Source organism: Cornus florida, unplaced genomic scaffold (assembly GCF_030987335.1).
Source record: "Cornus florida cultivar Cherokee Brave unplaced genomic scaffold, ASM3098733v1 CherokeeBrave_3.0.0_Hap2_Chr01, whole genome shotgun sequence".
Taxonomy (NCBI): Eukaryota; Viridiplantae; Streptophyta; class Magnoliopsida; order Cornales; family Cornaceae; genus Cornus; species Cornus florida.
The window spans coordinates 47,770,022-47,795,270 of record NW_026775571.1 but is presented as its reverse complement, the minus strand read 5'-3'; the positions used below and the strand labels follow the sequence as shown (position 1 = coordinate 47,795,270).

The following is a 25,249-nucleotide window of genomic DNA, read 5'->3' as shown; positions in this document are numbered from 1 at the left end:
TCTCACTCTATTTATATGATAGTTTATATTAGTCCTAATTTTTATTTTATTTTTGTAGATTTGAAATGATTCTGTTCAAGCACTATACCACTTTGCTAATATTTATTCATCAATCATGATTTGGTACCAAACCTGTATAAAGTGAGGCCACTTTAGGTTCACAAGCTAGTGATAAATGACGAGGTTTTATGAATTGCCAACAGAAAACATGAATTTGAATATATGGTGTAAATCGGTGTTGTTGTTGTTGTTTTTTTTTTTTTTTTTTCAAAGTCGGTTGAATTTTTATATTGGTCTCAAAAATATTCTTCAACTTAATGGGTGGATTGTAGAATTAACAGGCACTCTAATGGTAGATAGCTCATGCGTATTAGACCATGACTTTTGTTTTTAACAGATAGCATATAATGATCTTTGTACCTAAACATTTGAAAAGATCATACAATTTGATTCTGGAGTGTTGTCCAAGTTCAAAAAAGGGTGGAAGAAGACTTTTCTAAATAGGCATGCCTTCACAACAATGGTAAGTAGGCCGACTCTGTATGTACCAATCAAAGAAGCATATGATCTTCAAACAATTATTATCATTACACTGGTAGTGATATGAAAATCCCTTCAAACAATTTTGCATTGTAAAGTGTGATTTTATACCACTCAACTTGGGGAGCATATCAAGAACAACAATGGTAAGTAGGTCGACTTTGTATCTCAATTTTTTAAACCGACTTAACCACAACTATTAGATTAGTGGGATCTGCTCATTCAATAGGATTATAATTTAGTCGGTCTGGAGACTCGGTCAACAAAGTAGTTTGAAATATTTATGGATAACAACCTTAGTTTGTGTGGACTAGCATTGAGGAAAAGTACATAAAACTTCATCTGCAAACGCAACTAAAGTAAGGAAATCCACCACACAAAATATTTCATACTAGACACTATGAAAGTCAATAATCAAAATTGTCCCAGTGTTGGCAATTTTATAATATTCTATTCTTGCAAAGGAGCATAGTGGACATGGTCAAGCATAAAATATGGTCTCTAGAATTTAAGCAAATACCAAGAGGGTTTGTGCTTGTAGAGATCGATTCAACCTCTGATCAAAAGGATATATCTTGGTTATATTTCATCTCTTCTCTAGAATTTAAGCAAATACCAAGAGGGTTTGTGCTTGTAGAGAGAATAGGTCTGCGGGACAATATCTTTACTTAACAATGATATCTATGAATCTGTATCCAATGTCCAACGATATGAAAAAAAAAAACGAAAAAAACAAAAAAACAGAGGGCCAATCTAGTATCAGAGAACAGAGGGCCCCCAAAGTGGAAATAGTATCAGTCATAGTTGATAACTCTTTTCTATCAATCCCACAATAGAAATAGGGTGAGACAATGCTCTCCACATAGGTCACGGCTAACTTCTGGTACCCGTTCAATGGAATGCCATCCACCATTATATACCTCAATCTTTTTTCTTTAACATTGTACATAACTAATATATCTTCCTCTATTTTCTCATCTTCATCCATTTCCTCATCATACAATTTCAACAAAAGTTCGTTATCCAGCGGCACACATAAGGGTTCCAAATTGTACATATTATCAGGTATATAGATTGTAAATTTGGTCCATGACTCGGTAACCCCATACTCTTCCATCACCCAAATATCAAATTGGACAGCATAATCATGTTCCTTATAACAGAAGAGACACCCTCCAAGAACCCCCAAACCACTTGGTGCATGTGCTTTAGCAGGCAGCAAAATTCCATGTGAGTTAGGCAGCAAAACATCTCGGAATTTCTCGTCTGCTACATCAAAAGCAACAATCACAGGTGAATGATCCAAAGCCCTATTCGTCAACCAATGTATAGACCCATTTACAAAAACACCAGAGCAAGGCAGGAGAAAAGAATTATCATAAGGGAAGTCTTGGATCCATCTCCTCCGCCAAGAACTAGTTTTGAGTGAATGGACAACAACAAATGTATCCTTGTAATTATCCATAGACGAATCGTACCCAAGTCCATACATGCAGAACCGAAAATTGTAATCTGGTAATTTCTTGAACTCTCTAGTTGACGGATTACACAAATACATGGGGTAGTCGTCGCGTTTATTCAGATTATTCAGAACAACTAGAAGCAAACCGTTGCAAGAAGCCACGATATCGGTGACCAAGTTTGGGTCTTTGTCTTTGATCAGAGGATAATCAAGCTTCATTGCAATTACGTCATCGTTATTGGATGCTTCAGTGCAGTCGATGGAATAAAAATAGTCAGAAACTAGAAAAACTCTCTTGGGTTTGTCGTTTCGATTGAGATGTGTTTTGGCAAAATTAGGGCTTGAGATGAGAGCAAACCATGACTTCGATACACACTTGAATCGGCAAAGACACTTCGCGGGGAGTCGAGACAGTATATCAACAACCATCTCTTCGGGAAGGAATGCGCAGATCGGCATCGCCACCTTCGCTGGCGGAAAGGGAAAAACGGAAAACTCCTAAGTCAAAAAAAAGAGTCCCCGTCTTATACAGTATAAATAATGAATAAATAAATAAAATTTATGGTATTTTTTGTTTCTCCTCACAAACAAACTATCCAAAATTGAATATGTACAAAAAGACTTCTCGTACAAAAAGAGTCTGATAGACAAAGTAGAAAGAGTCCTTTCCTATATAGTATAAATAATAAAGAAAATTTTTTTTGTTTCCATCACAAACAAGAAACTAAAAACTCTACAAAATTAAATAGATGTTCATTCCCATCATAAATAGGAAACTAAAGCTCTCCAAAATAGGATATGACACTTCTCCTCAAGTGTGTTATCTGGACTATTACTTTTTCTCTAAAGGCAAATTCATTACGTAGAACTTTAATAGAATGATTAAATTATAGACTAAAAATTTCTTAATATAAATTTTTAAACAATAAATATTTAGCTTATATATAATATAGAAAATATTGTATTTGCATAGTTCTATAAATTTTTACTTTGTAAATTTAAATTTATGGAACAGCATTTATATTTATGAAACACAAGAATAAGTAATTTTCTATTTGTTCCAATTTATGAGGGGAAAGAGAAAGCACCACATTTTTCTTTTTTTTTTATTTTTTTTTTTTTTCCTTTTCATTTATACAGACCATGCTTGGGTCCTCCATCTAGGAGGATGATCTAGGAGGATGAAGATCATCCTCTATCAATATGATGGCGGTGAAATGTCATTGGAACATGTGTTTAAAAAATTAAAAAATTCCCATTTTTTTTTGTTTTTTATTAGCGACGCAGCTACACTCGGGACTCTCCTCTATCTTCCTTTCTCTCTCCACAGCGTTTTTTTTTTTTTTTTTTAGCAACACGATCTGGCATATCTTTTGTGGTTTTTCTTTTCTAGTTTCTCCAATGGTTTGTGGTTTTTCTTTTCCAGTTTCTCCAATGGTGAAAGGTTGACACTTGACAATAGTAGATGGCGATACAATGATACTGATGATGCTACGATGTTCACAACTATCCCCAGATGTTCTTAAGTTTCTTTTGTGACTTTAAGTTATTTTGGTTTATTTTGTTATGGGATTGTATTTCTGAATTTCTTAGTGAAGCTCATGCCGTATCTATTATTATCTTATTATTTGTTGTGTTTTACTATGGTTTCATCGTATTAGAGGATGCTCCTTTTTCTGGAATTTATATTTTAAATCATATTTATCTTACAAAATTAAAAATTAAAGCAAGTCATAAATGGGTGATTGATCAAAACTGAGTTATGTGGGTTGTGCTACCCAAATAAGGAAAATAAAAGTAGGTTATAAATTGGTGACAGATAAAAAAAAAAAAAAAAATGAGTTATGTTGATTGTGCGACCCAAATAAGGAATTTCATGTCGTGCCGTGCCGTGTTGAATTTTAACCCATTTATTAAACATGTTAAATGTGTCGTGACCTATTTATTAAATGTGTTAAATGTGTCGTGACCTATTTATTAAACGTGTTAAATGTGTCGTGTCATGTTAACACGGTTTATAATAGTGTTGTGTTCGAGTCGGGGGTTTTGACACGATTAATAATTGTGTCGTGTTCGGGTCGATCCTAATCTTGTTCGTATTGTGTTCGTGTCGATTCAAATGTTGTTCGTGTCGTAATCGTGTCAACACAAGCATAACTCGCCAACACGAATTGCCACCCCTCCCCACTAAAGTTCCTCATTTTGCTCTACCATCCATATGTTCTTTTGATGGATGGATTTCTACTGGGAGACCATTGCGCTTTTTTCATTCTGAGCCAGTCTAGCTGCTGTTTTCTTCGGCTAATTGGCAAACAAGTACATTGTCAAGCAGATGCCAAAAATTGTATAAAAATGGTGGCATATGCAATATGGCAAGGATAATGATGACACATAATATGAATACAACGAAATTAATAGAATAGAACCATGTATTTACCTATAATATCACTACTTTTTTCTATCTATCCCACAGTGGAAATAGGGTGAGACAATGCTCTCCACATAGGTCACCGCTGACTGTTGGTAACGGAATGAGTCAGTGCTCTTCAATGGAATGCCATCCACCATTATATACCTCAATCTTTGTTCTTTATCATTGTATATAACAAATATATCTTCATCCATTTTCTCATCTTTATACCACTTCAACAGAAGTTCGTTATCCAGCAGTACACATAAGGATTCCAAACTGTACATATTTTTAGGTATATCGATTGTAAATTTGGTCCATGACTCACTATCCCCACACTCTTTCATCACCCAAAGATCATCATTTTCATTACAGCAGAAGAGACACCCTCCAAGAAGCCCCAAACTCCCTGGTTCATGTGAGGTAGGCAGCAAAACATCCCGGAATTTCTCGTCTGCCACATCAAAAGCAACAATCACAGGTAAATGAACCAAAGACCTATACGTCAACCAATGTACAGACCCATTTACAAAAACACCTGAGCCAGGCACGATAAAAGAATTATCATAAGGGAAGTCTTGGATCCATTTCCTCCCCCAAGAACTATTTTTGAGTGAATAGACGACTACAAATGTATCTTTACAATCAGATTCCCGATCTTCACGAAGAAGATGTTGGGCATAGTAGGAAACTGCTACAACCTTGTAATCATCCATAGACGAATCGTATCCAAGTCCATGCATGCAGAGCCTGAAATATGGATCGACCCCAAAATCGTAATCTGGTAATTTCTTGGACTCTCTAGTTGACGGATTCAACGAATGCATGGGGTAGTCGTGGCGTTTATCCACTCTAACTAGAAGCAAACCGTTGCAAGAAGCCACGAAATCGTCGAATAAGTATGGGTCTTTGATCCAAGGGAAATCAAGCTTCATTGCAATTACGTCATCGTTATTGGATGCTTCAGTGCGGTCGATGGGCAAAGACACTTCGCGGGGAGTCGAGACAGTATATCAACAACCATCTCTTCGGGAAGGAATGCGCAGATCGACATCGCCACCTTCGCTGTCGGCGGTCAGGGCTCAGTGGAGTACTGATAGGCGAAAGAGAAAACGCTAAAAGCCACCGTAGAATTAAAAGGAAATAGTATAAATAAATAAAAAACATATATTTAAATCCATATATATAAATATACTATTACTGCTAAATAATTTTCATAAAACTTTATTGCAAATTATCTCTATAAAATTCTATTATAAATTACCTATTTTATTTTTTATAAATTTTTATAGAACTCTATCACATATAACCTATTAACTTATATTGTTATTTAACTATTTCTTATTTTTAAAACTATTTATTATTTTTAAAACTCTAACACAAATTAATTACATATTTATCTATTTATTATTAGTTTTATAAAATTCTATCACAAATTATCTATTTTATTTTCTTTAAAACTCTATCACACCTAACCTCTATTTATCTATTTATTAAATAAAATAAATATTGCAGTATTTATTTATTATTATATAAAAATATTTATCAATTGATATAAAAATAATTTTTAGAATAGTTTCTATAAAACTCTAACACAAATTACCTATATATCAATTTATTATGAGGAGTTGTTTAATAAAAGCAAATCTAATTAGACAAAGGTATATTTTAAAAAAATTAAAATATTTTATATAAAACTCTGCCACAATTATCTATTTTATTTTTAATAAATTCTATCACATATAACTTGTATTTATCTATTTATTATTTTTAAAAGAGTCGATGAAACTCTAACGCAAATTACCTATTTATATATTTATTATGAGTTTTTTAATAAAAGAAAATTTAATTAGACAATGATATATTTAAAGAAAGTAAAATAATTTCTATAAAACTTTACTAAAAATTACTTATTTCTATAAAACTCTACCACAAATTATTTATTTTATCTTCTATAAAACTCTATCACATATAACGTATTAACTTATATTGTTATTTAACTATTTATTGTTTTTTAAAATAATTTAAAATTCTAACACAAATTACCTATTTATCTATTTATTATGAGTTTTAATATGAGAGTAATAAACTGAAACCTCAGGGGATGTGAAATCATTTAGCCCAAACATTTATATACAGTGAGGCACAAAGTTAAAGAAATTTCAATTTTCAAAATTAAAGAAATTTTTATTATGAGTTTTTTAGTAAAAGAAAACCTAATTAGACAAAATAGGAAATTAAAAACTCTTCAAAATTGAATATATACAATATTTCTCCTCAAGTGTTACCTTTACTTTTTTTCTAAAAGACAAATACATTTTGTAGAACTTTAATAGGATGATTAAATTATAAATTAAAATTTCATTAAAATAAATTTTAAAATAATAAATATTTAGTTTATACATAATATAGATAATATTATAAATTTTTACTTTGTAAATTTAAATTTATGAAATACGGGAATAAATAATTTCCAATTTTGTGAGGGAAAAGAGAAAGTATCGTATTTTTAATTGTATTTGTACATAGATTTGTGTTAAAAGATGTAACATCGGGGAAATGATTTTCAGAATCTGAATCATTTATAACCTTCAAATGCGGGTTTCTAATAGAATCCAACATGATGCATCTAAAGGTGGAATATAATTCGGTCAAGCAAATTTGGATAGAATGGCATAACTCATCAAACGTTAGTGATAACTCTTACTTCCATCGGGGCAGACGCCTTTTGAAAACCGAACACGTGTAGTGCAATATTCCTATAATAAAAATAAAAAATTAGTCCAAGCAGTCCTTATTCTACCACCCAAAATTTCAGTACAGTAAAGGATATAGCAACTAAAATCTCCCATTATGCTCCATTGAGATGCTGAGGTGGCATCATCTGGACTTGCATAAAACCTCAAAAAAATAATCTGGTTGCCCATTCTACTATCCCCTTGAGCTTACATTAACATCTATTACCTCCATCGTTGCACTTTTTTGTTGTCTATTGAACCCAAAAATAATAATTTTTTCAAAAAATAAAAATAATAATAACAATAACAATAATAATAATAATAATAAGGCCACATTAACATGTATTAATGCACGTGCTGCAAACGGTAAATGAGGAAGGAAGTTTCATTCAACCGTATTGTAAATTTGAGGATGAACAAGGCAGAAAATGAGCACGTGTTACTATTCAGACAAAGAAAATAAAGAGAGAAAAAAATAAATAAATAAAGAGAGATGAAGAAAATGAGCACTTGTTGTATAAACACCGATTAGAAAATTCTCTCTTCCGAAAAAGAAACCAACTTAAATCAGGTGTTACTATGCTATAACACGAAAAACAATACAAATATGTGCCAACATCAAACAAAACTGTTATAATCACTACATGAACATGTTAAAACTTCAAAAAAAAAAAAAAAAAAAACCATGACACAACTTCAAAATGAAAAGCAATAGAACTTCAATCCAAGGAATATCTAAGAGATCTGCGACTTAAATATGGTAGAACCAAAGCTACACTTGAGGCTTCCACAACCAATACATTTTTCTAGAAGACGAGGGCAGGGATTCAAGCCCAGCATGGGCAAAAGTGTGTGTGAGTACCTGATAAAAATAAAAATACGGAGTAAAACATAAGAATAAGAAAAACTAACACCTTTTCCTTTTGTAACCCTGCGTGAATGTTTTCCTTGCTGTTTGACCCTCGAACATGCCTTTTTGTAAATGGGCATTTCTAGAAGCCCAATGGACTTGAGGCAATCCAAGCAATCTGATAGGGATATAGCTGGAAACCTCCTCAATGCTCTTTGAACTTGAATCCAATCTATCCTGGCTCTAAAGGCTTCAACCATTGACTAGAATTCCATAAGCAAAAGATTGTTTGTTTGGTCAAAGACAACCAAAGAAACATTTTGCAAATTAAACAGAGTACAGAAGAGACCCATGTAGATCCACACATGCATGCTCCTAAAATATCATCGTTTGGATATCATAGTTTAGTCGTGTATAAATCGAGAAATGAAAGAAAACAAGGAATATCAAATGGCTAACAAACATAGAAACGATATCTAGATAATCCGGGCACAAAATCCGAACCTTTGTACATAGATTATATAGTTTTTGCATTCTTTGGCTAGTTCACCTAATTCAAACAAGGAAGAAACAAGGATTAAATAGCATTGTTCTGAGCTTTTTAGTAACATCCCATGCATGATGCCATGGTCAGCCTAACTCTTACAGTTGCTCGTGCCAACACACTACACTCGTGTTGTAGTGCATCACGCCCTCCACTCGGCTTGCACACTCACACACACTTGGGCATTCACATACCCTTAGGCAGTTGTTGGCAAGAGGAATAATACTTCTATTATTACTCAAGTGTTGTACAAGGCTCTCTAACTCCTGAGCTTGCTGATTATAAATGACCATATCACCTATTTATAGGCCTCCTTCCTACTCTCTAGAACTTCTACATTCATACCCTACATATTTACACTCTACAAAACTCTCTACTATTGTAGAATCTTCTTTACTTCTCTACAACTATTTACAAGTTCTCCAACATTTTAGAATTTTCCAACCCTCTCCACAATACTTCACAACTCTACACAATTCCAGAAGATTCTAGAACTTTTACTATACTCTACTCTTCTCTTGCCATACAGACACCTCCTTAGTGCATATGAGTTGCTTACGTGTCGTAATCTCCCTGCAATTAGGTGGGGCATGACATTCTCCCCCACCCAATTCCTTTTTTTTTTTATGATAAATAAATAATTCGTTAAAAAAAGGTTCAAACGGGGAACGCATCCCTAACAAACCACAAAAACCTGGGTACCCTAAGGCCCCAAGGAAGCCAAAAATTTAATAGTCTCCTCAACAGAAGAGCAGAGTCTACACAAACCCCCAAAACAAAGAGAGATAATAAAAGAAGATTTCAGAACAATAATGGAAGATTCCTCTCCTTCAAAAGATCTTCTATTTTGCTCCCTCCCTAAACAACACCAAAGACACAAAAGGCGCCATCCTCCAGAACCCTCGAGCCTACGCTCCCACCCAACCCCCTCTCCAGGTGTCCATCAGACCTCTCGTAAATCTAGGCATGACCCAACAAACTCCAAATAAACCTAGCAAAAGGTTCCAACAACCAACCGCCACTGGACAATGCAAGAGAAGATGATCCACTGACTCGCCATTGCACTTACACATACAACACCAAGCTACCGTGATAAGCTTTCTCCCTCTCAAATTATCCAACATCAAAATTTTACCCCACACAACCATCCAAGCAAAAAAGGCTATTTTCAATGGCGCCTTAGTGCGCCGCACAGCCTTCTACAAGAATACCACCCAATCTGAGTCCACCAGGCATCCGAAAAAAGATTTCACACTAAACATTCTTCGAGTAGAAGGAATCTAAACTAGAGCATCCCTACCTCCTCCCCAAATCACCTGGCTATACAACAACTCTAAAAAGCCAAACACATCATCCATCTCCCAATCCTGAAAAAATCGCTGAAACAACACATCCTAAACCGGTCTCCTGCTATCAAGACGATAGCAGTCAGCCACCAAGGCATGCCTAGCCACCGCAATCCTAAACAGTCTAGGAAAAGAGCATTCTAGCATCCGGTCTCCATACCACATATCCTCCCAAAACCGAATCTCCCTACCATTATGAACTTTGAATCTGATATGCTTAGAAAACTCATTCCAACCCTTCCGAATATCTTTCCAAACACTGACACCTCCAGGTACAGACACCATAGTCGAACACCCCCCCCCCCCCATCCTCCCCAAAATGACATAATATCACCCTCCTCCACAATCTATCCCGCTCCATACCAAACCTCCACAACCACTTACCTAACAAGGCCTTGTTAAAAGAAAACAATTACTTAATCCCAACTCCTCCACACTTAACAGGCTTACACACCTGCTCCTAACGAACCAGATCATACTTAAACACATCCCCCAAACCTCTCCATAAAAAGTTCCTCTAAAGTCTTTCAATACAAGCAGTAACCGAGGACAGAATCTGGAAAAGGGATAAGTAATATGTGGGAATGCTCAACAAATGCTTTTCAACAAGGTAACCCTCCCCCCTTTTGATAAATATTGCTTCTTCCACCCCACAAGCCTCATATCTACCCTCTCCACCATCGGATCCCAAGCACCTACAATCCTCGAAGAAACCCCCAAAGGCAAACCCAGGTAAGAGATCGGAAAAGAACTAACTCCACACCCAAGAACATAAGCTAATTCCTCAATCTTCGGAACCTCACCCAATGGAATCAAAGCGTTCTTCCCCACATTTATATTCAATCCCGAGACTGCCTGAAAACAAATCAACACCAACCTCAAATATCTCATCTGAGACACCTCAGCCTCGCAAAAAACAAGGGTATCATCAGCAAACAATAAATGAGAAATCTCCAGCTAATGCATCACATCCATTCCCACCCTAAAACCCCTGATGAAGCCTACTTCCACAGCCTTTCCCATCAATCTACTAAGCCCCTCCATCACAATGATGAACAACAGTGGGGATAATGGATCTCCCTGATGCAAACCCCGCGAACTACCAAAAAAACCAGTTGGGACCCTATTCACCAACACCGAGAATCTCGCTAAAGAAATGCAGAACTCAATCCAATTCCTCCATTTCTCCCCAAAACCCATCCTTTCTATCAAGTATAACAAAAAAAACTTAAACTAACATGATCATAAGTTTTCTCTATATCCAACTTACACAAAACCACTGGAACCTACTCCTGAATCTATCATCCACACACTCCTTTGCAATAAGGATAGAATCTAAAATTTGACGCCCCCCTATAAAAGCATTCTGAGATTCCGAAATAACCTCATCCAAAACCACTTAGGGGTTCACATAAGCAGTCTCGTGGAGAGGCTTCATCATCTTCTAGGAGTCAATGGAAGAAGGCTAAGGCCGGAGACAGTACTCACACACAGGGGCCACCTTAGCAGACTCTTTCTGCACCCACGGTTCCTGTATCTTCGAGATCATCCCGGTGCGTGATTTGTCACCATTTCTAGCAGCTAGGCCATGTCAAGCCTCGTTACCCGCAGCTTCAGCCACAGGCCAATAAGCCATCGGTTTCTACAAGGGCAGGACATGGAGCTTGTTTCTATTGTAGGCAACCAGGTCATCTCAAAAGGGATTGCCCAAAGTTGTTGAACAATTTACGTAGTGGCACGGGTTCTCGGGTAGCACTGGCACAATCTGTAGTGGTATAGTCTGGTTTTAGAGTTCCTTAGGCACCATAACCAGCTACTCCGGTTGGCACGTATCCAGCCAAAGGCTCTACACTTGGTATTTTCACACATCAGTCAGGCTATCAGGACAGTTCATAGCAGAGCTCAGGGGCTCAGGGACGAGTCTATACTCTTCCGCAAGCAGATGCTTCTGCAGGGACTTCAACAGTTTGAGATATCTTTCCAGTTTTCAGTTCGTGGGCTAGAGTTCTTCTTAACACTGGTGCATCACATTCTTTCATTTCATCATCATTTGCACATTTATTAGGTCTGGAGGTCACATTTTGGGATAGTTTCCTTTGTGTTGACACGCTAGTGGGGTCCAGTGTCTTTGGACTAGGTTTTTCGGGGTTGTGCTATTGAGATAGCTGGGTGGACCTTGGTGTTCAATTTTGTCCTTCTCGATATGACAGGCTTTAATGTCATTCTCGGGATGGACTAGTTGTCATTCTTTCAGGCTACGATCGATTGCTTCTGCGGGAGGGTATATGTTTGTACTCCCAATGGAGACTGTTTTCATTTTGTGGGAGATCGGAGTGATTCCCACTAGGCAATTATTTTCAGCATTGGTGATTGGAGTCGCCACAGGTCCTACTTGGCTAGTTTGCTAGTCGACGAGGACAGGGGTTTTAGCCATATTCTTCTGGCAGTTGTTGAGGAATTTGTTGATATTTTTCCAGAGAAGCTGACAAAGTTACCTCCTTTACGGGAAGTTGTTTTTGCCATTGATGTCATTCCTGATACAGCACCCATCTCTATGGCACCGTACCGTATGGCACGGGTAGAGTTGGATGATTTAAAAGCTAAGGGCTTTATTCGTCCTAGTGCTTTACCATGGGGAGAACCGGCTTTTTTTGCCCTCAACAAAAGAACTTTGGTTATTAGTTTATAAATGCATCCTAACAAACTAATAGGGTTAAAGTCCTTCACATCTACATGTCCGCCCTTCTTTGGAATAAGAGCTATAAAAGATGCATTCAAAGATTTCTCAAATCTCCCCTGAGTATGAAAAGTGCCCATCACCTCACCCCTGACCACATCCCAACTCTTCAACAGAAACCTCACAGTGAAACCATCCAAACCCAGAGCTTTATCCCCATTACAATTTCTCAACGCCTTTAGCACTTCCTCCTTAGAAAACGGAATCTCCAAACCCTCCTTGTTCACCTCAGAAATCCTATCAAAATTCAGTCCATCCAGCCTGGGTCTTGCAGACACAAGCTCCGTAAATAACCTCTGATAGAATCGAGCAATCCCCCTGCAAACATCGTCCTCCCTACTCAAAACCACCCCATCTACAGTAAGCCTCCCTATGTGATTACCCCTCCTATGAGCATTAGATAACCTATGAAAAAACTTAGTATTCCTGTCCCCCTCCTTAAGCCAAAATGCTCTAGATTTCTGTTGCCACAAAATCTCCTCCGACACAGCAATCTCACCCTGGCACACCACTCTCCTACTTCTCTATTCATCATCAATACCACCCATGCCTTCCTGACTATCAATCTCAGCAATCTCCGCCAAAACCCTACTCTTCCTTCACTTAAGATTCCCGAATACCTCCTTATTCCACCTTTTTATCTCCTTTTTTAGCACCCCAAGCTTTTTAGCAAGAATAAAACTCGGTTCCCAAACACCATACTCCCTTCTCACCAAGACCTCACACACCCCTGGAAATCATCCACCCTAAGCCACATAGTTTCGAAACGAAAAGGAGTGATTCTAGACCTTATCCCACCACAATCCAACACCAAAGGAATATGATCCGATGTCAGTCTAGCCAAGGCTGCCTGAGTTGCATCTAGAACAATCTCCTCTCAATCTCCTAAAATAAGAAACCTATCTAGGCGTGAGAGAGTAGGGGACTCTCTACCATTAACCCATGTGAAAGAAGCACCCTCCATAGGCAAATCATGAAGATGCTGGCCATCAATGAATTCTGAAAACTGTACTATAGCCTGAGTCCACCTTCCTCCTTTTGATCTCTCCAAAGGGGATCTAACCACATTAAAGTCTCCCCCCACACACCATGGAAGACTCCACTGATCCTTAACAGATCCCAATTCCTCCCAAAGAAGATACATCTCCCCATCATCCACTGGACCATATACACCCGAGAACATCCACTGAAACCCATCCTCTTCCACAGTAAAGCTGTACACATCTGCCTTTGACACCCATCTCTTATCCCACATCACCAGAATACCCCCAGATGTCCTAATATGATCCAACGCCTCCCATTCAACAAACCTCCCACCCCACAGAATCCTAACCACCCTATCCGAAATAGACGCCATCCTCGTCTCCTGTAAACAAACCACATGAACACCCCACTTCCTCACTGCCAATCTGACCACATTTCTTTTGTTCGAATCATTAAGCCCTCGGACATTCCATGAAATGATGCGGCACCTTTGTCACAATCTCGGCTCCTTCTGCAACTTGTCTGAAACCCTTCCACTTGATGAGGTACCCCCGCCATATGTCTTCTCCGTTTGCGACTTGTCTCTGCACTTCCTTCCTTGCACGGCCAATCAATGTATTTTCTATATTTATCACTTGTAATCTTTCATCTATAATCATTGTAAACAGAATATAATTAAAGTGATGTAGCCCTTTAAGCTTTGTGTGTCGTAAATGTAGGCCATAGTCCTTATGTTGTTAAAACTTAATTTTCTCTTTAATCTTTTATTTTATTTAACATGGTATAGGGTAGGTCATGCGTTCAAACCTCACAGTCACCCTGATTTAAAATTGAAACACGTGTTGGACCAAAACTAAATCTCTGCCACATGTGAGGGGGCATGTTGAATGATTTAAACATTTAAGTTACACCCTCTCTAATAGCTTAAACTTTCATAGTAGTAAGTTGTTAACACTTACCATGTTAAATGGACCCACACCACTTATATAGAAAAAATCCACTTTCAATGACATTTTACCTTACAATTTAGTTCGATCTCGTTCAACTAGAAACTATACCACTCAAGAAATAATAACAAGTAAATTGTCATGCCGATACCAAAAATTCTACAAAAATGGTGGCATATTCCGGAGGGAAAATACTTCCCCACCAATAAAAGATCGACACATCAGCACGTAAGGGGATCCCCACAAACACTAAGACTATTCAACCTTCAATTTGGGCTTCTACAAAAAGCTTGGGCCGGGTTAACCAAGCACAATGGGATGGACTCATTAAGAAGGCCCGAGATAATGGGACTCCAAGCCCAATTACGAATACACTACTAAACCCATTTTTAGTAACAATTTTATTAGAAGAAGGATTATAATCTAAGGAAACCAAATCATGTAAATCCTTATCATAAGGATAATATAATGTGATTGAGATTCTTAAGGGACAAGCAATGCGAATCCTAAAAGGACTCAATTACCTGTAAATTGCTTATAAATAGACGCCAAGATCTCGAATAAAGATATATACAATTTTCACTGAATCAATTTTAGTTTTGATTCAATAGTTCTTTCTCTTTCTCAATTTATGTTTTTGAGTGTTGTGTGGTAAGTAGTTCACATTTCAAAGTTAAACGAGTTTTTGTACATAGACATATAGAATATGGCAAGGATGGTGATGATATAGAATATGAATATACTTGAGTTAATCAGCAAATCATAGAATAGAACAATATACTTACCTACAATATCAGAACTTTTTTCTCTTCATCATTCAGGATAAGTTGGTCCAGTGGCGGCATTAACAACCGCTGTGAGCCAAACTAGGATCAGTCATAGTTGATGACTCTTTTCTATCAATCCCACGGTGGAAATAGGGTGAGACAATGCTCTCTACATAGGTCACCGCTGACTGTGGTAATAGGATGAGGCATTGCTCTTCAATGGAATGCCATCCACCATAATATACCTCAATCTTTTTTCTTTAGTATTGTATATAACAAATATATCTTCATCAATTTCCTCATCTTTATACAACTTCAACAGAACTTCGTTATCCAGCAGTACACAAAAGGATTCCAAACCGTAGGTATTATTACGTATATAGATTGTAAATTTAGTCCATGACTCAGTATCCCCATACTCTTTCATCACCCAAAGATAAATAATCACGTTCCTTACAACAGAAGAGACACCCTCCAAGAACCCCCAAACCACTTGGTTCATGTGAGGTAGGCAGCAAAACATCCCGGAATTTCTCTTCTGCTACATCAAAAGCTACAATCACAGGTGAATGATCCAAAGACCTATACGTCAACCAATGTATAGACCCATTTACAAAAACACCTGAGCGAGGCAGGAGATAAGAATAATCATAAGGGAAATCTTGGATCCATTTCCTCCCCCAAGAACTAGTTTTGAGTGAATGGACAACTACAAACGTATCTTTACAATCAGATTCCTTGTCTTCAAAAACTTGGGCATAGTAGGAAACTGCTACAACCTTGTAACCATCCATAGACTAATCGTACCCAAGTCCATACATACAGAACCTGGAAGATTGATCGACCCCAAAATGGTAATCTGGTAATTTCTTGGACTCTCTAGTTGACGGATTCAACAAATACAGGAGTTTATTCAGAACAACTATAAGCAAACCATTGCAAGAAGCCACGATATCGTCGAACAAGTATGGGTCTTTGATCCAAGGGAAATCAAGCTTCATTGCAATTACTTCATCGTTATTGGATGCTTCAGTGCAGTCGATGGAATAAAGAAAGTCAGAAATTAGAAAAACTCTCTCGGGTATGTCGTTTCGATTGAGATGTGTTTTGGCAAAATTAGGGCTTGAGATAGAGCAAACCATGACTTCGATGCACACTTGAATCGGCAAAGAGACTTCGCGAGGAGTCGAGACAGTATATCAACAACCATCTCTTCGGGAAGGAATGAGCAGATCGGCATTGCAACCTTCGCTGTCAGCAGTCAGGGCTCAGTTTGGGGAATTCCACTGATTTACTATTACTTTTAAAATTTATTTATAAAAAAAAAGAGTAATGATGGGCGAAAGAGAGAGAGCTAAAAATTCTCCAATTTAGCTAAGAGCAGCTCCATCAGTGCTGCATTTGGCGAAATTGGCCCAAGTTTTGGAGACTGCTTGCTCCAACGGATTATGGAAAAAGTGGGCCATGAATTTTGCTTCGCCAAAAAGGACGATTGTGGCTCATTTTTTGTGGGCTCAATTTTATTTTATTTTATTTTGTATTTTTTTAATTTAGGACCAGAAAACTGTACCGGTTCAAAACACTATTTCTAAAGGCATGTTTGACTGAAATAAAAACTAAAATTTAGATTTTTGGCTTATTTTAGACTTCATGTTTTTTTTCCTCAAAATAATTGAACTAAAGAGCAGTTAAGAAATTGTTTGGCGGATACAAACAGTGCCTTAAAGGCTTTTTTGGGCAAAAATTATTTTTAAAAAAATTATTTTTTTTTCCTTTTCAAATTTTTTAATGTTCCTATTGACATTATAACTTTTTTAAGTACTGTCGTTATAAATATAGCTGTTATAAATATAACCGTTAGGAAAAAGTAAAAAAATAAATTTTATTTTAAATTTTAAAAATATTAATATTTTAATATTTTTGGAGAGCGAATATGCAGTGTTAGAGTGCATGCTATAACTAAAATTTGGAGATTCTAAAACATTGACGTGGTTATGAAAAATGTTGACGTGTGGCTATTCAAAAATGTTAATGTAACAAATTCGAAGAGCCTAAATTCGGATAGTCTATTGGAAGCATCTCCAACGGTGGGGTGTAATATACATTGTGTAATTTTGATGTGTCATACGGAATAATAGATTTATATTAAAAAAGAATTTTTTAAAAAAATTAAATTATTTATTTTTAATTCCAACATTTATTTTATACTTTTTGTGTAAAATTATATCTCAGTAACAACCAATTATTGTTATGCCTAAAACCCCCCACATAATTTTTACAAATTTACTTAATATATGGTTGATTTGTTAATAAAATGAGAAAGAAAGAAGAGAAAGGAAATATACTGATATGGTGTGTAAATCAGTTATGTAAAATGCACAATAATTAGTCGTATATTAACATATCGCCGGATGCTCTTAGAATTAAAAAGAAAATTAAAAAATATCCAAAATTGGATATATACAACACTTCTCCTCAAGTGTTATCTAAAAGATAAATACATTTTGTAGAACTTTAATAGGATGATTAAATTATAGATTAAAAATTTATTAATATAAATTTTAAAATAATAAATATTTGATTTATATAGAGTACAGATAATACTGTATTTGTATAGTTTTATGAATTTTTACTTTATAAATTTAAATGGGCAAAAGAGCAAAGAAACACCTCTATATTATACCATTGTTACACAATGTCCTGAACTATTTTTAGGAGCAAGTTGTCCCCTTCAATTATTAAAAGCAAGCAAAATGCTTCCTTTAAGGCATAGAAGAAAAAATTTCGACCGGCAAAATGATATAATTACTAATTTACTCTTAGTTATTAATTTATTATAAAAAAATTATAAAATATCATGGGTCTAAAATTCTAATTATACCCTCAGTTTTTTTTTTTTTTTTCGTCTTCCCCGCGGCTATTCGGTGCGGTTTGTAGAGAGCCGAAGACCATTTGCTACCGGCGACGGGGTTTGCAAACCCATGAACGCAAACAATGAAATTGACCTAGGGCTTGGAGGGGTTTCACGATTCCACCAAATACAAGCTGAAAAAGGTTGTAGAACACACCGAGTGATTTATCCAGATGCAGAGGACGCGTCGTCGTCGTAGATGACGCAATCAACGCGGACCACCACGTTCTCCACCTGAGGTACTAAGCTGTGGAAGAGCCGCGAAACAACGCCGCATCGATCTAGGGCTTTGATGTCTCCGATCATCTTAAAGAGCAGGAGGAGCAGAGAAACCGAAAATCGATCGAAATGGTCCATGCCGGCGACGAAAGTTGAAAGAATCTGTGTAATTTCTCTGTCTCTCATGGCGTAACACAACAAAGTGTGACAAATTCCAAGTTCCTAACCATCCAAAATCAAAGCAATGAGAACTATTCGAACTCTTTGTATCCAAATTCCGGCAACTCCCGCTGCAATTGCAAGAGACAGACAACGCTCTGTGGGATGAGCCTCTTTCAACCAACTACAAGGTCAAGTTCATGAGCTGTTAATTGTTATGATGGCAAAATTGACCCTAGACTGCAACTCACATATGTCGATCTTGGGCAGTCGAACTAAGCATCAGATTCTCAGCTTTCACTTCCATACTCTCTGGTAGTATCAGTTACCGAAATATATAGATGCTTTGATCTTGATGACCAATGACAACGAATGAGAGGCAAATCCCGGTTTTTCACTAAATATTTTGAGAATTTTGATTCAAGACGTCATGATTCATATCCAATTTCTGGGGTTGGGACTAAAAAAATTAGAATTTTCACTTACAGGAAACGGTGCAAGGAATTTTCAGCCCTCTTTACATGGGACAAGATATCTCGGCCCATAATGGTTCAATTTTGACGACTAAGAAAAAAAAATAAAATAAAATAAAAATGGAGGGTATTATTGGAATTTTACACCCATGATATTTTATATTTTTTATATTAAATTAATAACTATGGGTAAATTAATAATTGTATCACTTTGTCAGTCGAAAAGTTGTCTTTGATGACCTTTAAGGGGGTATTTTGCTTGCTTTTAATAGATGAAGGGAGTAACTTACTCTCAAAAATAGTTCAGGGGGTATTATGCAACAATAGTATAGTATATGGGTGTTTTTTGCTCTTTTGCCATTTAAATTTATGGAACACAGGTATACAGAGTATAGATAATACTGTATTTGTATAGTTTTATTAATTTTTATTTTGTAAAAAGTAATTTTGGTTTGTGATTATTTTCTTTTGCAGAAAAGAGAAAGTATAGCGCATTTTTTTTTTTTGTTTATAACATAGGAGACTCTTTTTTAAAAAATTCTGATATGGCTCAGCCAAATCAGATTTGTAGACTTTTCGCGTTTTCTTACAAAAAAAAAAAAAAAAAAAAAAGTGTGAGATATGAGGAAAAGAAAAGTTTTTGAGTATTATTTTGAGTAAAATGTAGAAACCTTCCTGAACTATAAAAGTTGCAAAAAAACCTACTAAACTATACATTTTTGTTGCAGTTTACCATAACACCCTTATAAACATGAAAAGACTTTAATGCCATTCTTACAAGGCCTACACTCAAACACCTCGTACCTTCTTCCCAAAAAATCCGCAAGTCATTATCTTTCTATATATATACGCATATATCTTTCTATATATAAATCTTTCTTTCCAAAAGTAGGGGTGGCAATTCGTGTTCCTCTATCGTGTCGATGTAAGGGTATTCTCCTAAATAGCTCAATCCAAATACGACCCGTTTAATAATTGTGTCAGGAACCCTTAACACTAACCCGACCTATTTATTAAACGGGTTACATGTGTAACCTGTTTAATGATATGTTTAATAAAATATAATATTTTATTATTTAAATTATTAATAATACTCAGATCAAACATTAAATACTTGAAAAATATAAGTTTCAATCTAATCAAATTACAAAATAATCTCTAATCTACAAAAGAATAAATTATAAGATACAAGTTTAGATAGTTATTTTGAAATTTTGTTTATGACACGCATAGTTAAATGGGTATAAACGAGTTACACGGGTTGAACCCCTCAACCAAATATGACACGATTAACTAAACAGATTAATCTCGATTTGTTTACGACCCGGACTCGTTTAAGATCAATTCAAATCCGTTTAACTCGTATCGTGTTTGAGTAGTGCTGGCGAGTCGTGTCAAACTTTGTCACCTCTACCAAAAATTCATATATGTATATAGTTCTATATATAGAATCTCACTGAAACTATATATATATATATTGGAGAAGGCATGTTCAATCTGCTGAATATCAGAGGGGTAACTATAGTTAGAGGAATGAGTATCAGACTCATCAGTATTATTAATGACAGTGACTGTTTTTTCATCTTTGACATTGGCTTTACCTTTTTCAAGGTTTTTGAGGATGGTTTCAATTTGGATAATAACAGAAGGGTCTGGTAAGGCAGGTGGAAGACCTTTTCTTTGCGTAGGCATAGAAATAATGGGTATTTCCATGGGAGGAATAGTAAGATGTTTTACTGGAGGATTGGGAGGTTGGACTAAGGAGAGCTCAATTTTGTCCAATTGGGTACTAAGAGTGTGTAGGTACTGGTTGGTAAAATTATTTTGTTCAATGATTTTTCTGGCATTAGTATCAGTTGTGTATGTAACTTTGAGGGGGGAGGCAGTAATTTCAACTCCCATATGATCAAGAGTTACATTTTCGATGGGAGGATGGGAAGAGGAGACTGTTGTTGTTGCAGAGGTTTTCCAGTTAAATTTAGTGAGGATATTGACTTGATTGTGACAATTTTCTAGATAATCGAAAAATCGGACTTCAATTTGATGTTCTACCATAAACTGTTGCCATTTACAGAAAATTTTATTTTGTTCTTTTTCAGTATGGGTTTTTCGAAAAATCTTTCGCTTTTCTTTATTACTTGGGGAAGAGTAATCATCATGTAATTTTGAAAGATTATACTTAAAAGGTTTACTAATGGTATTTAATTGAGGATTGATAGTATTAAAAGTTGCAACAAAATCAGAGGGTGGAGGAGAGATAGGCAAAGACCTATGTCTGTCAGATTTTGGTGATTTTGGGGTAACATAACAAGGGTGGGTAACTTGTTCTTCAATTTGAATACCTTTTAACTTAGTATCTTTAGGTTGAGGGTAAAAACGGGAATTTTTCCTATCTAGAAGAGGAGTTTTACTGTCCCTGTCTTCACTTTCTTTGTCTAATAGACTGCTATCTGGTCTATCATAGGAAATTGAAGGACGTGAGCGAGTCAAAAGGCGTTGTTCATCAAAGCTGATTCTGACTGTTCCGTCAAGAAATTCTTGTACCCTATCAAGATTACTTATTTCATTTTGTATTTTAACTGGAAGATTTTCATTTTCAAGAAACCATTCATTAGGCAAAGAAATGTCTTTCCAAGCGATGGTTTTCTTGAGTTGAATATTAGCATAAGAAGAACTACTTTCAATTAGTAAAGTGTGGCCTTTAGCATCCTTCTTGACTGTTTTAACATTGAGGTTGGTTCCTCTTATTTTATAATAAATTCTATAAATAAGACCTAAAGGTTGTGCTCTACGAAACATTCTGTAACCAGAAGTTTTAACATTAAGGGTTAAAGCTTTTAGTAGGTGAGGGTCAGTAAAACTAAGGGTAAGATCAGGATAACAGTTAAAATGAACTGGGCCATTACAAAGACTAGTTTCAATTATTCCTAGGAGGCTATCATCATATTCTATGAATCTAGCATCTCTAAGGGCTAAAAGAACTGAGGCATTAAGACCAGTATTGGTAAACGGGTTAACTGCAACTTGTACTAGACCTATGTGGATGAAGTTATATCCAGAACTGTTGAATCTGGGACTAAGGTGTGGCTCTGATACCAAAGGGGAAGCGCACATTAACTTAAAACAAATAAAGCATTAAGATAAATAAGGCGGTGTATAACCGACCAAAATATAGGTATGTAATATGCGACCAAAATATAGATATATAATATGAAAGTAAATGAAACTGAAATAAAGCTTATATTACAACAGAGAATAACTGAAAATAACTTACAAATTACTGATAGTAGTCTGACAAATACGGCATACTGGTGTAGTATTATACTAAGAAAAGATAAATAAAACCGAACTGAAGATTACAATTTGAAACTAAGAAAATGTAATGAAGCCTGAAATCTCTCGAATGAAGCCTATTTTGCAATGGAACTGAGCACTGCTTTTATAACCGGGCTCTTGCACTGTTGGAGGATGCTTTAGCGTGAATATTAGCTTTTTGATAAGTGACTTTTGGTTTCGACAATTTTTACTGTAGATGAATAGTAACTTTCACTGTGGATGAATAGTGTCTTATCGGGGTACTGTATAAACAGTGATTCTACTGACAGTTACTGTAGAAATAGTGACTTTGACTGATTACGTAACATTCTTGACTTTTACTGCAGCAAATAGTAACTTTGACCAAATAGTGACTCTTTCTTCCATATCAATTTTCAATTAAATGGATCTTGGTATGGATTCTGATTATCTTGGAACACAGAGTCGTCATACAAATTGACTAATGGGTGACTTGATTTAGCAGCTGAGGAAGCATCATCTGCTTCTTCTTCATCTTTAGACAACTCTTGGATGCGATCAATCAGTGAGGCTGCCATCTTCTTGAGCTCTTCTATTTCTGACTATGGAGCATGTTTCCGGGACTTGGTGGAAATAGTAGAACTAGTAGGGGAAGGCTGTTTCTATTGACTGACTTGCTTTGTTGGAAGAGTGACATGTTTTTGTGAAGTAACTTGGATTGAGGATTGTTTGGGATAATCATCATTGACATACCCAATAATCCTGTCAAATTTGAAAGTATCCCACCATTTAACATAGTGGCGACAGATGACTATGTTGTCCTGGATATCATATTGCCATTTAAATATCCATGGTACTTTGTATTTACAGAAAAATGACAAGAGGACTAGAAATTGGGAACTATGTTTGTTAACTTTGTGAACAGTGTGAAAGTATTTGACTTGATCTGCAAGGGAGAGGGGGAAAATTTCCGGAATAGCACCATGAAGAGTCCACCATCTCAGAAACTAGGTAGGGATTTGACTTTTGAAATGACTATCAAAATTGATAAACCATGAATGAGTAAATGACTCATTTTGGTATAATAGGACAGATGACTAGGCTGTCATATAATCATAATATGTAAACTGAATATTATGATCAGGTAATGGTTGGGGTAAGTAAGGATGACTGCCCCATTCGTCCATGGAGATTATCCGTTAGATGTACAGGGAATGGTAAATAACTTTGGAAGAATCATTTTTATCATAAGTTGTCTTGACTGTGATAGATTCAGTATGGTACAGGGTATCTCTATAAAACCTAAGAGTTTTAGAAGGATGACCTGGGGCATAGTGAAGGTTACTTGGAAAATAGGAGCGGGCCAATTCAAGTGGGTCTTTAAGGTGACTAAGGTGTGGCACAATGAAAAACAAGGAAATAGGGGGTTTTTCAACATATGGACTTGATGGTTTTTTAGCAGTGAACTGTTGGATCTGGGACTGGGTTTGAATATGGGGTTGGACTTGGAAAGGATTTGGTGTTGGATTAACCAAGGCTGACTTAAAAGTTAATGAGGAAGCAAGAGGTTGGAATCTGTTGGTTACTGCTAATGCAGAAGAAGATTGTGACTGGGATCTGGTAACTGGAGCTTTGCCTGAGCAAATATCAAAAGGTTTAACTAGTTGAGGCCTCAGGGGAGGCTGCCGGTCTGCCATCAGATTTCTGCAAGAATTCCTTTGTAAAAAAATCTGGAATGGAATTGTTACTGCCTTTGATATATTCTATATCAAAATCGAATATACTTAAAATAGCTTGCCACCGGGCAAAAATTTGTTTAGAAGCAATATTTTCAACATCTTTTTCTAAAACATATTTCGCACATTGACAATCAACTCTGACTAAAAACTTTTGATTTAAAATATCATCTTGAAACTTACTGATGACTGTCGATTTACCATACGTTTGAGAATGTGCAATTTAGGCGATGGTCAAGTTTTACATTTATAAAGCCACTACTACCTTTACTAAAAATATAGCTAGGGCGAGTAGGGATTGTCCCAAGGGATTGGAGTCATACTTGAATGTGAAAATTCAACTAGGGTCAGTAGGTCGAGTGATCAAACAAGTGGTTGGTTGGTTATTTAAACTAGAGAGCAACTAAATTAAATTAAGTAAGAATGCAATGCTAAAGAGAGTAAGTAAGGGAGAGAGAGATCTTGAGGTTTAGAGATCACCACCAAGCAATGCATTTCTATATCATTGACAAATGATTAATGAGGGCAATTAGGGTGTTGCAATATTGGAGTGTGTGTATTTGGTTGATTCAACAAGCAAGGATGACTAGTTAAGCATATATTGTCTAAACATCATGTAAAAGGCACAATATATCTAAACTATGAAGCATATATTGTCTAAACAACATGTGAAAGGCACAATAAATCAAAACAAGTTATTAATCCTTTCATTAAGCTCACAATCCAAATACAACACAAGGATGAAAACATATGCTAATTGCATTCACAAGCTTGGATCATCAAACAACAAGAATAGATTGTCCTCCCATTTAACATTACACTACAACTACACTACATCTACACTACTAGCATGAAAATAAACTAGGGGAAAGACACAATCCATCAAGAGGTAAGCATGAACCATCAAGAGAATCATAAAAGCATTCCTTTAAGCACTATGTTTTGATAACCTCTAAATCTATGGCATCAATACACATAGACATGCATCAATAACACAAAATCTAGAGACAAGAACATGAACATCAATTCTAGCATACATAGACATATGAATAGAATGAAATGATCAATTGAAAGCATTAAATCACATAAATCATTGAATAAACAAGATCTATATATATCAAACTGTTAAAAC

The 25,249-nt window shown here is 36.0% G+C and overlaps 2 protein-coding genes across 2 annotated transcripts; both read right to left on the bottom strand.

Annotated features, from left to right (window-relative positions):
• Positions 1 to 1,204: 1,204 nt before the first annotated feature.
• LOC132271682 (F-box/kelch-repeat protein At3g06240-like) lies at positions 1,205 to 2,461 on the bottom strand. The gene has a single exon (XM_059773133.1). It carries the CDS (start codon positions 2,459 to 2,461, stop codon positions 1,205 to 1,207), a length of 1,257 nt encoding a protein of 418 aa, XP_059629116.1.
• Positions 2,462 to 4,450: 1,989 nt separating this feature from the next.
• Positions 4,451 to 5,347, bottom strand: LOC132271675 (F-box/kelch-repeat protein At3g06240-like). Its single transcript, XM_059773119.1, has one exon. It carries the CDS (start codon positions 5,345 to 5,347, stop codon positions 4,451 to 4,453), a length of 897 nt encoding a protein of 298 aa, XP_059629102.1.
• Positions 5,348 to 25,249: the final 19,902 nt, after the last annotated feature.

Coding starts and splice junctions, on each gene's coding strand:
- LOC132271682 (XM_059773133.1), bottom strand. CDS start 2,461: ATGCCGATCTGCGCATTCCTTCCCGAAGAGATGGTTGTTGATATACTG.
- LOC132271675 (XM_059773119.1), bottom strand. CDS start 5,347: ATGAAGCTTGATTTCCCTTGGATCAAAGACCCATACTTATTCGACGAT.